The sequence below is a fragment of the Lampetra planeri genome, chromosome 48, assembly GCF_965212315.1.
Source record: "Lampetra planeri chromosome 48, kcLamPlan1.2.h2, whole genome shotgun sequence".
NCBI lineage: Eukaryota > Metazoa > Chordata > Hyperoartia > Petromyzontiformes > Petromyzontidae > Lampetra > Lampetra planeri.
Window position 1 is genome coordinate 3,334,723 of NC_136154.1, and position 15,452 is coordinate 3,350,174.

Below are 15,452 nucleotides of genomic sequence, written 5' to 3' on the forward strand. Positions count from 1 at the left end.
GCGTACTACAAAAGTGCGTAAACCGAGGATTGCTTTCATTCATAACATTTATTTAACAGGACTACGTTGAGGTGAGGCAAGGAAAGGGTGGTAACTCGGTTGAAACAAAATTCAACCAGGAGGAGGAGGGGGGGTATAACAGCAGCCAACAAAATGTTGAGAACTGCCGGTATTAGATCGACCCACCCCCTCGCTTTTCGTAGCAAAAACAACTGGAGGCTTGCGGCCTGCGGTCACTCATCGCACACGAAAAGCCGGGTCACACGAGAAACCCCTCGCAAATTGTCACCTTTGAACCTTGCCCCCAGCCACTCTTGTCACCTGGGTCCGTGGGGTTCCGCGCAAGCACCGCACTTCGGACTAGGGGCAAATGTTCGTGGCCGCACAGTGGGGTTAATGGATGGTCCATAATATAGCTTTTAAGTTTGGGATTACATCGCGTAAATATAAATGTCGTTAAACCCGCCACCACAGCCAATTAGTAAAGTTTGTCACGTAAACAGAACATGCCAATTAGTTACTAGTGTAATGCGAGCAAGAACAGGGTGGTTGCTGGCCTCCGCGCCGCTCACACGCGCCAGGGTATTGAGAGGCGGAGCGTGTGGGAGGAGCCACTGCTCACCTCGCTCCAATGGGAGCAGGGTGAACGGGGGGCGGAGGCAGAGGCAGGATGGAAGGTGGAGTTTGGGTCACGTGGGAGAGGGGGATATAGGGAGAGAGCCGGAAGGGGAGAGGAGGAAGAGAGAGTGAACCACGGAGGGAGCCACGCAGAGGGTGGAAGGAGACGTGGCGCGATTGCCACGTGGCTGGGGAGTCATAGGCGCACACGGAGGGGCAGCGTGCAAGGGGTGCGGCCAGGCCAGGGGAGTGTGATGCCGCCACCACGAAGCCGTTCAGCAGGCGCCCCATCTGCAGCCTCGCCACCACCAAGCGACGGAGCCGACCCCACGTCCCCCTCACCTCACCTCACATGAACACACCCGCACGCATCCCCCCCCCCATAGAGCGGGAAGGGGAGGACACCTGATCGACCGATTTTTATCCGAGAAACCCTTATCGGGATTAACTCTCACGGTTTCCGGCGATCTGGGAATTGGATGACCTCCCCCGATGCTACGTTGCACCGCGGCGCTGCGACCGGCCTTAATATGGTGTGGCCGCGGCGAAGGGCATTCGGCCACCACGGTTGAAACGCATCCCCCACACAACCCCCCCCCCCCCATGCGTCGACGAGGCCAGCAGGGGAAGGACGGGACAGCATGAGTAGCAGGACCGCAGGGGCTCTTGCGCATAGTCGCGGAAGGTTGGGATAGTTGCGCTTGAGCGCGCAGGCACAATTGTTGGGGAGGGTAAATGATTGAGCTGAAGGTATGAATAGATCGGGAGAGGGGAGGCGCGCGGGGAGCCCGTGCACAGATTCCCACGGCGAGCCTTTGTGACGGACGCCGCCGCATGAACTGCAATAATGGGGGGGCCTGCGTGAGAAAGGGATTGATTGGAATTTGCGCCGCGCAGGTTGAGCATTAATTAGCATATCAAAAGCGCCCGGAACCGCCGTGCGCGTGCCAGAGGGTCGCGAGCCTATTGTTCAGAGCCGCATCCCTTTGAGGTAGGGAGGATAAATAGGGAGCGCAAAGGGGAAATCGCTCTCTTACTCCTGCGCCAGGTGACCAGACGCAGCTCCAGCCAGCGACCCGGACGTCCGTGCGACGCACCGAGGTACGCTGTTAGCACAAGGATCAGCGGACCGCCGTGGACACTTAACGGTGAGTAAGGAGGTAAAAGTAGGATCATAGCCGATAAATAGAGAATAGATTCAGGGGTGGTAGAATAGGCCAGCCTCGTCGACTCAAACTGATTTAACATAAATTCGCAGGTAGCAAATAATAAATCATTAATAGCGAAGCGTGGCCTCGTGTGATCTTGTCGAGCAGTGGGAACGTGTGGGTGCGCGTGTGTACACAGTGGTTCGCCACGTGAGTGAGCGCTGCGTAGAGCGGCGCACGAGTGGGTGTCACGTGTGTGCAGGTGTGTGCGCTCGTAGTGTGGGGGAAGGGGTCGGTGCGTCCGCAGGTCCCCGCTCCGTCTGTCGCCGCCGGGACTCGCGCAGTGTGAGGGCAGCGTCGTTCGCCCTCCGACCCCTGACCCCGTTTAATAGCGCGTGATCCGTGGAGAGACAATGCAGCGTTTTCAGGTGAACGAGAGCGGGCGGCGAGCTATGCCTCTCACACGAGCTCGCGGAGGGACGGACCAGGGAGGGGAGCCGTCGGGCGATGAGCCCAGCGACGGCAGCAGCTGCTCGCAGAGCAGCGAGGGGTCGGCGCACGGCGGAGCCCCTGCCATAGGCACGGAGCAGGGAGGGACTTCGGGGACCAGCGGCCCCAACAGGAGCGTGCGGGATCGCAGAGAGAGGGAGCACACGGAGGGGCGACGGTGACGGCGTGGCGAGAGCCACACGGAGCGTGCACGGGGCGCACGGACACAGAGACGCGAGGGTCTGAGTGAGGACCAGCGGGTGCGAGGAAGAACCCAATAAAGGACACGGAGAGCGACATCGTGTGAAGGAGTCCTTTGTTACACTAGTACAGCACACTGGTGTGTTGGAGAACAAATCCACAACATTTACAATTCGAGTACGAAGTTTCTCCAGTAATTACAACTAGCTCCATCAGGTGTGCAGGCATATTTGGGGCAAGGTTAAGGAATGTTGCCGGCCCTTTAAAATGCTTGCGGGTTTACTTGGGTCTTATGTTGGCCGCATGAACTAGCAGTTTTATTGATAGTATACTCTCTTGTTGCCAGATAGAAGGGTAAAAAACCAATTATCATATTTTTACTGGAAAATGAGGTTCCCATAGAGTATACTCTCGATTATCCCACGTGTGCGGTTTATCCGATTTGCGGATTAACCTCACACCTGAGATTTTGACATTGAATAACTCAAATTAATAATCTAAAAACATTTTACATTATTCTTGGAAACGTTGATTACCAATCACGGTGCTTAAACCGAACACATATATTGATCCGATTAATCCGTAAATCGATGCAATCGCCACTACGGAACAGTAGTTGCATATCTTTACAACAGTGGGGCGGAGTTTGATGTTGATTGGTGTGGCTCTGCTGTCCACTTAATTTGCCGAGTCTTGTGCTGGGCGGAATCAGGAAAGTGTTATCACTGAGCACGCAAATCATTGATCAGTCGATTCTTTACTGCAAGTTTTTGTTTTGGTCATAAACTACATTTTCTTAACTCAAACATAATATTAGTGGTTGTTGGCATAGAGATCTGGAGAAAATGGTTATTTTTTGATTATCCATGATTTTCAATTATCCGCGGCCGTCCTCTCCGTCATTCGCGCGGATAATCGAGATTCTGGTGTACTTGGCGAATGTTTTTTTTTACATATGACTTTTACACAGAGCAACCAGATACAAGGGGAGAGAACATTGTTAAATAAACACATATGTAGTGTGTCCATGTTAAAATGCGAGTGGACCTTCAGACCGACGTAGCCACAGAGCCACGTGACAGCCTCCTCCTCCAGCACTGAGTATTGAGAGTGCTGGGGTCTTGAGAGGATTGAGGAGTGCTGGAATATTGGGAGTATTGACAGTGCTGGAGTATTGAGAGCATACACACGCTTCTTACACACATACACTGCACACCCACACTCCGCATGCATACACACGCTTCTTACACACACACTCTGCAAACTCACGCAACGCACACACTTTGAGAAGTTTAATCGACTGCATTTTATTTTCCTGAAGCTTAAAAGCGTCGACATTCAACAACAATAACCATGGTAAACTCTGCAAACCAACCAAAGACACCTATTTACCACACCGAACAGTAAAAAGTAAAGCCGCATGCTTAAATCCATTCCCAGACACTGGAGTATATTTCACCTCAATGCGCAATACTATCGCGGAGTATTATTAGACAGTTTTTAACATAGGCCATTGTGGACATGAAGGCAGTGGGATGCATCCCAGTTCCAGGGCTTGAACCCAGGATCCCAGCAGTGCTGGCTCAGTGTCCCTGACACGGCTCATTACGAAACCTGAGACATCCAGACCCAGGTATTGAACTCAGACTCTCGCATTAATGGCGTCAGTGTCTATGGACACGGCCACTATGAACCTCCTGAGAAACCTAGACGCGGGTGTTGAACTTAGGCACTCGAAATTGATGGCTTCAGTGTCTATGGACACGGCCACTATGAACCTCCTGAGACACCCAGACCCGGGTCTTGAACTTAGGACCTCGGCATTAATCGCTTCAGTGTGTCCATAACACGGCCACTATGAACATGACACTTGTCATTGTAAACACACACCGAGGCAGATTGCGTTACCGAACGTAAAGCTTTGCCTCGGCCATCATGGTACAGCTCATGACGCTGTGTGAACTACAAAATGTGCAGTGAGAAATTGCGAAAGTGTTCTTTGTATAGAAACTCAAAACCATAATCCTGCACAGCTCAAAATAAGGCATAATTATGTTTTAAACTAAGACCCCCATAGAGTATAGAGAGAGTTCCTTGTCTATAAACATCTGGACAATTTGCCAGCATTGGTTCAGGCAGAGCCTGACTGCTGCTGCTGAGACTCCTAATGGCAAACCCCAGTCCAGAGTTTTGCTTCTGCTGAACCAATGCTGCTGAAATCACCCACGTCCAGAACGCCGTGCGGATGGTAGGTAGGTAGTATGAGAAACTTTTTTTTTTTACGTGGAGAGACGGAGGATTATTATGCAAAGCAGTCCATAGCGTCTTGCTTAATTTAGCATGAATTGTCGATCAATTTGCTTTTAAAGCCTTGGGTGATTTTGCCCACTTCAAACCCAGGATCTTTCGACACCTATGGTTCTGGAGTGTCTCCAATGCGGCAATTATTAGGGGCGCCACGATGGCTCGGAGATGTTAACCACCTCGCGTGAAATGCAGTGGCTCGTGGGTTCGATCCAGACCCTGACACCTGCTGTATATTTGGAGTTTGCGTGTCTCTCTCTCTCTCTCTGTGGTCGCGTGGCTTTTTTTTCTCCAGGTCGTCCGGTTTTTTTCCTCCACATTTACAATCAACATCATGCATTTAGAGTAGTTGGCTGCTGCTATAAATGTCGAGGCGATGATAAGCCAACTTCGTTGTGATAGCCAGGTTAGGGCTTCTAAAAAAGAGATACACAGCTCAATGGGACCTTACACCTGGTAAAATAAAAAAAAAATGTTTAATAGTTCATGAGCTTCATCACAGATAATTACAGGGGCCAGACATCCCGGCCACTTGAATTGAATCCACCACTCATGGTATAATCTCTGACATTGGCTTCGCATCTCAATATGCATCAACCTTCCGGTCTTGCCCAGAAATATTTTTGGATACAACTAACCCCTCCCACCAACCCCGCAAGCCCATGATTTCTTATAACAATTGTTAACCCACGGAAGCCTCACCAAGTCTGACCTCTGTTTTTGCAGGAAGGTCATGCAAAATTTAAATTTCCCCCCCCCAAATAAGGAAACGAAATTGCTGTTGCTGCTGCTACTGTTGACAGCAAATCGTCTATTGACTTCACCATCGCCAACAAAACTTTAGGGGGAGACGTAATTCCAGGCAAAAATGCGTAGATTAACTCGCAATGGGTTGTTTTGAGAAACTGATGGAAAAGAGCGCGGCAGGTGGGGGGTGTGGAGGCAGAGCACAGCGTCATGGAGGGGCAGTGCAGGGTACAGTATTGGTGGTGTGGGGTACAGTAGGGGCGGTTCGCGGTACAATAGGGCAGTGTGGGGTCCAGTAGGATCGGTGTAGGGTACAGTAGGGGCGGTGCGGGGTACAGTAGGGTGGTGGGTGGTACAGTAGGGGCGGTGCAGCGATGCCTGAAGACACAAGAGGTGACGGGCCATGAGTGACAGGGGATGAAGGCTGAAATGCTAATAGTAAGGAATAACATTGGAGTTAAATTGATACTGATGTTAATGTATAAGGAAAGTTATAGGATGGGGATAGTAATGTATAGGATTGTGGTTATACTATGTTGATGGTAATGTATAGGATTGCGGTTAACAGAATGCTGATGTTAATGTAGAAGCAGAGCGGTTATATGATGGGGATGGTCATTTATAGGATTGCGGTTATAGTATGGGGATGGTAATGTATAGGATTTCAGTTTTAGATTGGGAATGGTAACGTACATGATAGCGGTTAACAGGAAGCTCATGATGGTTGCCAGGTAACCGACTGGGCTACAGCTTTCCTGCATCGATGTTCGTCTTCAGCAGCTGATTGGCGGCTTTCACGCAGAGTGTCAGGTCCACAGCTGGAAGGACATCGATCAGCAACATCGTCATCATCAGCAACATCGTCGTCATCAGTAACATCGTCATCAACATCGTTGTCATCGGTAACATCTTCATCATCATCAACATCGTCGTCAGCAACATCGTCGTCAGCAACATCGTCGTCAGCAACATCGTCATCATCATCATCATCAGCAACATTGTCACCATCAGTAACATGATCATCAACATCGTCATCATCAGCAACATCGTCATCAGCAACATCGTCGCTATCAGTAACATCATCATCAGCAACATCGTCGTCATGAGCATCATCATCAGCAACATCACCATCAACAACATTGTCACTGACCTCGTCACACTCACCACACTCACCCACACAGCCAGGCCGAGGCCTTGAATCCCAACAGCTCCCACCCCTCACCTTATCAAGGTCATTTCGTCACCCTCACCTCATTACCCTCACCTCGTCACCCTCTCCACACTCACCTTGCCCACGCAGCCAGGCCGAGGCCTTGAGTGCCAGCAGCTCCCACTCGTCGTGGTGGTCTGGGGCCAGAGCGTGCAGCCACACCAGGGCCACCACCGTGGCCCACACCTCGTCGCTCACGCCCTGCACCTCGTCACACACACAAACTCCTCGTCACACACACAAAGACACCTCGACACACACACACCGTCACACAGACACACACCTCGTCACACACACACACACCTCGTCATAGGGAGTTAACATCTCCTGGCCACCGCAGCACACAAGCCAGTGGGTGAGTGAAGCGATCCTCTCACCAGAAGTACTCGCTACAAGCAGGCACTGCAAGCTAGTGAGACAGTGAAGGGAGTCTCCCACTAGAAACACTCACTACTAGCCAGTGACAGTGAAGAGAGTCTCACTAGAAACACTCAATACTAGCCAGTGGTAGTGAAGAGAGTCTCACTAGAAATACTCAGTACGAACCAGTGGTAGTGAAGGGAGTCTCTCACCGCAGGAGCTTCCTTGCGCAGTGCCTCCTCGCTCGACTGGACGACCGAGGCCAGCTGGGCGGACAGCTCCCAGGCCCCGTGGGCCCTCTGTAGGTCGACGAGCTCCAGGAAGGGCAGCTCAGCTGGAGCCTCTGGAGCAAAGTAATCGCATTCCATGGCTTCTTGTCCGTCTCCTGGGCCGTGCAGGTCATCTGACCTGCACGGTGAGTTCATAATCATCTCGGGCATCGACATCTTGGCAGAGCTTGAACAGCATCGACCTGAGATGAAGCGGAGAGGGGGAGACGCATTGCCATCAGCAGCATGCACTTTGTCACGCATCGTTGTGTGTCTGTGCACGTCCTTGTCGTGTTGCATGTGCACATCTGTGTGTGTGTCAGTGTTATCCGAACCGGTCATGGGCCTCCCCTAGGTCGACTCTGCTTCAAATGAGTACTTGGTGCAATGTGTAAATTATTACTACTAGGGAGACAAAGGCGGCCGGGCGTAGTGCTGGCCACCCACCCCCTCATGTGCAATGCCGGCCTTCATAGGTGCTCGCTAACAGTACTTGCCCCAACAATATGTTAAGGCTACACGGGGTATCTTTATATTTGTTTTGTTTGTGTGTGTGTATCTGTGTGTGTGTTTGCTTGTGCTGTAATGGCAATGTGCATTCAGTGGATCAGATTGTTGCACCCACTTGCAACAGGAGCACACATCATTGGAGAAGCCATTGGCATCATGGACTGCATGGAACCACGTTTGAAAGCTGTAAAACACACAAAGATGGGGGACCGCTCATTCAACCTTCCTCCAGTCCAGCTCTTTCCACTGCACGAGCGATAAGTGCCAGTGCCATGCCAGCGACGCTCGATGGACGACGATGCGACCTCACGGCGTGCCTGACTGTTGTCTGTGTCTCTGTGTGTGCCTATGTGTGCGTGTATGTGTGTCTGTGTTTGTAGCTGTCTGTGTGTGTGCGTCTGAGTGTGTGTCTAAGGGGAGCAGTAGTGTAATGGTTGGAGTACTGCGCTATGAACCCGGTGACCGATTTCGATTCCTGCTCATGGCCAAAACCAGTGACGATTATCTAAACTGATATTGGGTGTTCACTATGTCGACTTAGCCGGATCGGCCTTCATAGGCTCTCTCTAACAGCACTTGCCCCGACAATCTGTTAAGGCTATATGGGGGATCGTTAGCTTTTTATTTGTGTGTGTATCTGTGTAGCTGTCTGTGTGTGTCTGGTTTTTTTTTCCCCTAATGATGGTAATAGGTGTGGCGCTGCAGGTTTTTTTTTATGGAGTTAAATAGGGATTTGTGATCGCGGGCCTCAGTGGCCCGCTTTAGTGGCCCGCGATCACAAATCCCTATTTAACTCCATCAAAAAAAACCTGCAGCGCCACACCTATTACCATCATTAGGGGAAAAAACGGTGATCCAATCTCTGACCCCCAGGAACAGGTTTGCAGAAGTCCTGGGGGAGGAGAAATCCTTCGACATGGGAAACATTGTGGGACAAAGTGGGGATGACCCTGTGGAGGCTGCGGTGCCCCAAATATTTGAAGTCACCCCCTGTGAGTGGCTGGCTGAGGTGCCATCTGTTGAGGAAGTACTAAAGGCGATCCAGAGCCTGAGACCAGGAAAGGCACCGGGCAGAGATTATCTCCGAAGCTAAAAGCTGAGGGAGGGTGGCATTTGTGCACAGACTGCCCTACATGACATCATAATAACAGTATGAACTACTGGACGGGTTCTGCAGGATAGGAAAGAGGCCCTGGTGGTCTCTCTTTTTAAGAAAGGGGACCACACAGACACTAACAACTACAAGGACATCTCACTCAGTGTGCCGGGTAAGGTCCTGGCAAGTATTATTCAACATCGCCTTGCAAGGCACACTGAGCAGAAGCTTGCGGAGGCCCCCTGTGGTTTCAGCAGAGGTGTAGGGAATTCCAACAAGACCTACATCTCTGCTTTATTGACCTGTCTATGATATCATTAGTAGGTCTATATCATCAGTAGGCCTGGGCTTTGGGTTTATCTTCGTGCTTTCAGAGTCCCTGACTCTCTGCTCACAATCACTAACGACCTTCATGACGGTGAGCGGGCCCGGGTAAAGCTACGTGGCCGGGAGTCCTCTGGCTCCCACATTGGGGCCTTACCATCAGCCCCACCAAAGCTAAGCACCTGCCTGGGTATTTTGTGCCACCAAACACTCCACCCGCTCAGCTCCCCATTGGTGATGGAGCAGTGGAGAGTTTCCCATACCTGGGCAGTGTGCTTATGACCAGCTCTGGTTTGACAGCAGAGATCTCACTCCGAATCAGTCGGGTGGTATTATCTTTTCATCGGCTGTGCAATAGTGTGTGGAAGCTACCTGGTCTGTCGCTCAGCACGAAGTTTCGAGTCTTCTCAGCCACAGTCATGCCCTCCCGTCTTTATGCTTCTGAAACGTGGATTCCTCTAATGGAACATCTGCGCCGGTTAAAAAACATTCAGGCTAGCATGGCTACAATTCATCTTGGGTTTAACCAGGCATGATTGTGTGAAGATATCACAAATCCTTGAAAGATCTGGACACATTCCCATCAGTGAGCTCCTCCGGCAGGCAAGGCTGCATTGGCTGGGTCATGTAGTCCACATGCCTAGCCACCACATGCCCAAGCAACTTCTGTTTGGCCGCACAGAGGGGGCTAAACGGGCACGACATGGGTTGGAGAAGAGATGGACTGATGTGGTAACAGAGGATGTGGAGCTGAGTGGACTTGCCGATGACTGGTACCAGTGGTGTCAGGATCGGCCGCTATGGAGGAGGCTTGTAAAGGACGCAACTGGGTAATTGGAGGCAATCAACCTCCAGCCACAACGGAGGGCAGAGGAGCAAAGTTCATAACAATGAGTGGAACGCCGGGTGGCTAAAATACAGCAAGTTGGTACAGTAGGGGGTACAGCTAGTGCATCTACCAGTCATCGCAGTCAGCCAACCCATGGCACCTGGGTCTGTCCTGTGACCTCCTGTCAGTGGGCGTTCAACACTTCACATGGCCTTAACATGCACATAGCCTGGAACAAGCACCGTGGAGATGTTACCACTACTTAGTGATGACTGGCGGATATTGTGGGTATGTGTGTGTATGTGTCTGTGTGTATGTTCGCAGACATCATCAATGGGTGCAACTGGGACGTAAAAAAAACAACCTGTTTGCTGTGGAGGACTCTTCTTGAACGATGCAAACATTCCGCCAAACATACTCCTCTTTGATCGCTTCTCTATAAAGATGCAAACAAACAACCCCCCAAAAATAATGTAAAAACACTCAAGCCAAATAAAACTCGTGACCTTGCCGATCTAGAGGGGACCCCGGGAGTCACGGTGGCTAAGAGAAATTGTTAAATACCTTGTCCTGGTAAGTAGGGAGGTCATTGGTAAGATCCTGACTACGATGCCTGAAATTCTCGGGAGCTTGAATTGTCACTGAAATTATCAGATGCTCGAAATTAGGCAATTTCATTCTCGGGATCTTGAATTTCGCCACTGAAATTCTTAGGAGCTTGAATTTAGCCACGGATATTCTCATGAACTTGAATTTTGCCAATGAAATTTTCAGGAACTTGAATTTTGCCACTGAAATTCTCATAAACTTGAACTTAGCCACTGAAATTCTCATGATCTTTAATTTTGTCATTAAATTCTCATTAACTTCAATTTAGCCACTGAAATTGTCAGGAGCTTGATTTAAGTCATGGAAATTCTCAGGATCTCCAATATTGCCACTGAAACTCTCAGGAACTTAAATGTAGGCAGGGAAATTATCATGAACTTTAATTCAGCCACTGAAATGCTGAGGTACTTGAATTTAGCCACTGACATTCTCAGGATCTTGAATTTAGCCATTAAAATTATCAGAGCTTGAACACGTGCGATGAGATGTTTGTAGCCGTTGTGGGGAGCGGTGGGTTAACACAGTTTGGCTTCTTCTTAGGTGTTGCTCACTAACGGCACATGCCCCAACAGTCTGGTGAAACTATACGGGCAATCTTTGTCTTTTTGTCCATGTTATAACTTTATTACTTGGAAGACAAAGTCAGCTGGACGTGGTGGTGGCCACCCACCCCCTGGTGTGCCGTGCCAGCCTTAATAGGTGCTACTCGCTAGCAGCATTTGCCCCAACATTCTGTTAAGACTATACGAGGGGGGGGAGCAAATTTGTCTTTGCGAATCTGTGTGTGTGTCTGCTTGTGCTGTAATGGAAATGTGCATTCAGTGGATCGGATTGTTGTACCCACTTGCAACAGGAGCACACATCATTGGAGAAGCCATTGGCATCATGGACCGCATGGCACGTCTAGGAGCTGTAAAACACACACAGATGGGGGACCACTCATTCAACCTTCCTCCAGCCGAGCTCTTTCCACTGCACGAGCGATCCGTGCCAGTGCCGTGCCAGAGACGCTTGATGAACGACGATGCGATCTCACGGCGTGCCTGGCTGTTGTCTGTCTCTGTGTGTGTCTATGTGAGTGTGTCTGTGTATGTGTGTGTCTGTGTGTGTATCTGTGTGTGTCTGTCTTTGTAGCTGTCTGTGTGTGTGCGTCTGTGTGTGTGTCTATGGGGAGCAGTAGTGTAATGGTTCGCGTACTGTGCTATGAACCCGGCAACCGAGTTCGATTCCCGCTCATGGCCAAGACCAGTGACGATTATCTGAACTGGTATTGGGTGTTCACTGTCGACTTAGCCGTATTGGCCTGCATAGGCTCTCTCTAACAGCACTTGCCCCGACAGTCTGTGAAGGATATACGGGGGATTGTTGGATTTGTATTTGTGTGTGTATCTGTGTAGCTGTCTCTGTGTGTGTGTGTCTGTGTGTGTGTATTTGTCCGTTCGAACGCTCACTGCGGAGGAGAGGCTGCCACTCCTCTGTCGGGAGCTGGAACGGTACCGCTTGGATCTCTGTGGCATTCAGGAGGTCCGGTGGACCGGCTCTGGCTCCTGCCACTGAGAGGTGGACAGTCCTCTACTCGGGGCAGGAGACTACTAAACAACAGGGAGTTGCTCTTCTTCTGAACAAAATAATTATGGGGGCGTGGGAGCGTGGCGGTGAGGTGTAGGACGCTGTAAGCCCCAGGCTACTTTGGGCTCACCTTCCCATCAACCAGAGGCGAGGAGTGGTGGTCGTGGTTACTTATGCCCCCACCGAAGACGAACATCCGTGCAGGGATGCAGGCAAGGCCGATGAGTCAGATGCCTTCTATGACCTCCTGTCACAGGTGCTGGCTAAAGTGGCCCCTTGGGATAGAGTCATCTTGTAAGGTGACTTTAATGAACAAGTTGGTCATGATGCTGGCACCTGGTCTGGAGTGATTGGAAGGCGTGGGCCAGATCAGCTCAATAACAACGGTAGGAGGCTGCTAGATTTTTGTGCAGCCCATGGGCTTGTAATTACCAACATGCAGTTCCGGCAACATCATGGATACATGCCGGGTCGAAGCAAGAACATCTGCTGGACTACATAGTGACGGAACAGCGGATGCGGGCCCATGTCCTTGACACTAGGACCTACGGTGGAGCTGATCTGCCCACTGACCATCGACTTGTCATCTGCAAGATGCGCCTGCCATTATTCCACTCCGGTGGTGGGTATACACCCAGGACTGCTTCAAACCCATATTGGCTTGGTCTCAGCTATCTGATGAAAGTTTCAAGTGAGAATTTCATCATCGCTTGTGGCTAGGGTTGGCATTGTCCACCACTTGTCCTGATGTCGAGGGGAAATAGGTGAGGTTTAGGACTGTGGCTCATGCAGCTGCAGTGGCTGCGTTGGGTACATGTGTACGGACATCGTTGGATGTCACTGTGTGAAGCCAGCCTGGGAAAGGCACGGCGCGCAATGTATTGACATCGCTGCCACCACCTGAATGTGGATGCAGTACGGGTCCTAGCGGGGCTCGGTGAGCACTGACTGACAGTGACAGATGGCACCACGCTCTACGTGCAGTGCCAGCCCCTACAGGATAAGAGGGCGAGAGTGCCGGGCATGGGACAGGGTTACAAGGGGGCCATGGCACTCTGGTTGTCCAGGTAAAGATCCTTCTCGAGGTTTGGAGAGCCATGAGGCGCTGCAAGGATGGGTGGTGGTCACGGGTTGCTGAGAAAATGGCATTTGCCTCAGTGGCCCGCGATCACAAATCGCTGTTTAATTCCATAAAAAAGTAACTTGCAGCGCCACACATATTGCCATAATTAGAGGTTCTGGGGGAGGGGAAATCCCTCAGACAGGAAAACATCGTGGGACAAAGTGGGGATGACCCTGCTGAGGCTGCAGTGCCTCAAATATTGGAAGAAGAAGAAGTCATCCCGTGTGACCAGGAAAGTCACCGGGCAGAGATGATCTGTCAAGTGGCGTTTGTGCACACACTGCCCTACATGACATCATAATAACAGTCTGCACCACTAGACAGGTTCTGCAGGATTGGAAGGATGCCCTAGTGGTCCCCATCTCTAAGCAGGGGGGACCACACACACTGTAACAACTACAGGGGCATCTCACTTCTCAGTCCTGGCAAGGATTATTCAACATCGCCTTGCCATGCACGCTGAGGAGAGGCTTGCAGAGCCCCAATGTGTTTTTTAGGAAAAGGCAGTCCTGCACATATGCCATATTTTCTGTTCATCTGCTACAGTAGAGGTGTAGGGAATTCGAACAAGACCTAAATCTCTGCTTTATTGACCTGGTCAAGGCCAATGATACCATCAGTAGGCCTGGGGGGCTCTGGGTTGTTCTTTGTGCTTTCGGAGTCCCTGAGTCTTTGCTCACAATCATTAAGGACCTTCATGATGGTGAGCGGGACCAGGTAAAACTACGTGGCCGGGAGTCGGAGCCATTCCCTGTTCACCTTGGGGTGCGACAGAGATGTCCCCTGGCTCCCACATTATTTACCATCTACTTTGAACACGTAGTTCGTGAAATCTCTGATAGCTGCACCGTAGGAATATCCATCTGGTACAGATACAATGGGAGGCCGATCGATGCCCAGGTGTGGTCAAGGGATGGCTCCCTATTGGTCAACCATGTTTTGTATGCCGATGATCTGGTAATTGTTGCTCACTCAGAGGAGGAGTTGGAGGCGCTGCTGCTGAACCTGGAGCTTGCCACCAAGAGGTGGGGCCTTACCATCAGCCCCACCAAAACTAAGCACCTGCCTGGATATTTTGTACCATCAGACACTCCACCCCTATAACTGCAAATTGGTGATGGGGCAGTTCTGGAGAGAGTGAAGAGTTTACCATACCTGGGCAGTGTACTCATGACCAGAGGTCTCACTCCGAATCAGTCGAGCGGCATTATCTTAAATTTGGTTGCATAACACTGTGTGGAAGCTACCTGGTCTGTCGCTCCACACGAAGATTCAGGTCTTCTCGGCTACAGTCATGCCCTCCATTCTCTATGCTTGTGAAACGTGGACCCCCCAAATGGAACATCATCGCGGGTTATAAACATTTAGTCTGGCCTGCCTACGATCCATCCTGGGTTTAACCAGGTTGGATTGTGCGAGGAGCTCAAAAATCCTTGAAAGATCTGGACAAAGTCCCATTGATAAGCTCCTCCGGCAGGCAAGGCTGTGTTGGCTGGGTCATGTAGCCCGCATGCCCAGCCACTGCATGCCTAAACAGCTTTTGTTAGACCGGATAAAGGGGGATAAACGGGTGCGGCACGGGCTACAGAAGAGATGGCGTGATGTGGTACAGGAGGATGTGCAGCTGAGTGGACTTGCCAATGACTGGTACCAGCGGTGTCAAGATCGGCCTCTGTGGAGGAGGCTCATGAAGAGTGCTACTAGGCAGTTGAAGGTAGTCGCCCTCCAACAACAATGGAGGGCAGAAGAGTGATGCTCACAACAACGAGCGGAGGGCTGGGCGGCTAAAACACAGCAAGTTGGCACAGTAGGGGGCACAGTTGGTGCATCGGCCAGTCAGTCGACCCGCGGCACCTGGGTCTGCCCCATGACCTCCTGCCGGCGGGCATTCGACACTTCACGTGGCCTCAATGTGCACATAGCCTGGCACAAGCGCCGTGGTGACGTCACCGCTACTTAGTAGTAAATGCCGGTTGTTGTTGGGTTCGTCTGTATGCATGTGTATCTGTGTATCTGTGTGTCTGTGTGTGCCTGCGTCTATTTTGC

The 15,452-nt window shown here is 51.0% G+C and overlaps 1 protein-coding gene across 6 annotated transcripts in view; it reads right to left on the minus strand.

Annotated features, from left to right (window-relative positions):
- Nucleotides 1–3,747: 3,747 nt before the first annotated feature.
- LOC144733863 (von Willebrand factor A domain-containing protein 5A-like) overlaps nt 3,748–15,452 on the minus strand; it is a 39,403-nt gene continuing 27,698 nt past the window's right edge. For 2 of the 6 annotated variants that reach the window (XM_078615868.1, XM_078615867.1), the window contains 6 exons: nt 11,559–11,624; nt 10,470–10,541; nt 7,972–8,040; nt 7,290–7,549; nt 6,795–6,918; nt 3,748–6,325 (listed from right to left, as the gene is read on the minus strand). In XM_078615868.1, the coding sequence (XP_078471994.1) occupies nt 6,252–6,325; nt 6,795–6,918; nt 7,290–7,549; nt 7,972–8,040; nt 10,470–10,541; nt 11,559–11,624 (665 nt within the window). In that variant the 3' untranslated portion in view covers nt 3,748–6,251. The remainder of the gene's footprint in view (nt 6,326–6,794; nt 6,919–7,289; nt 7,550–7,971; nt 8,041–10,469; nt 10,542–11,558; nt 11,625–15,452) is intronic. The other 4 variants (XM_078615870.1, XM_078615869.1, XM_078615872.1 and 1 more) reach the window with 2 other exon arrangements.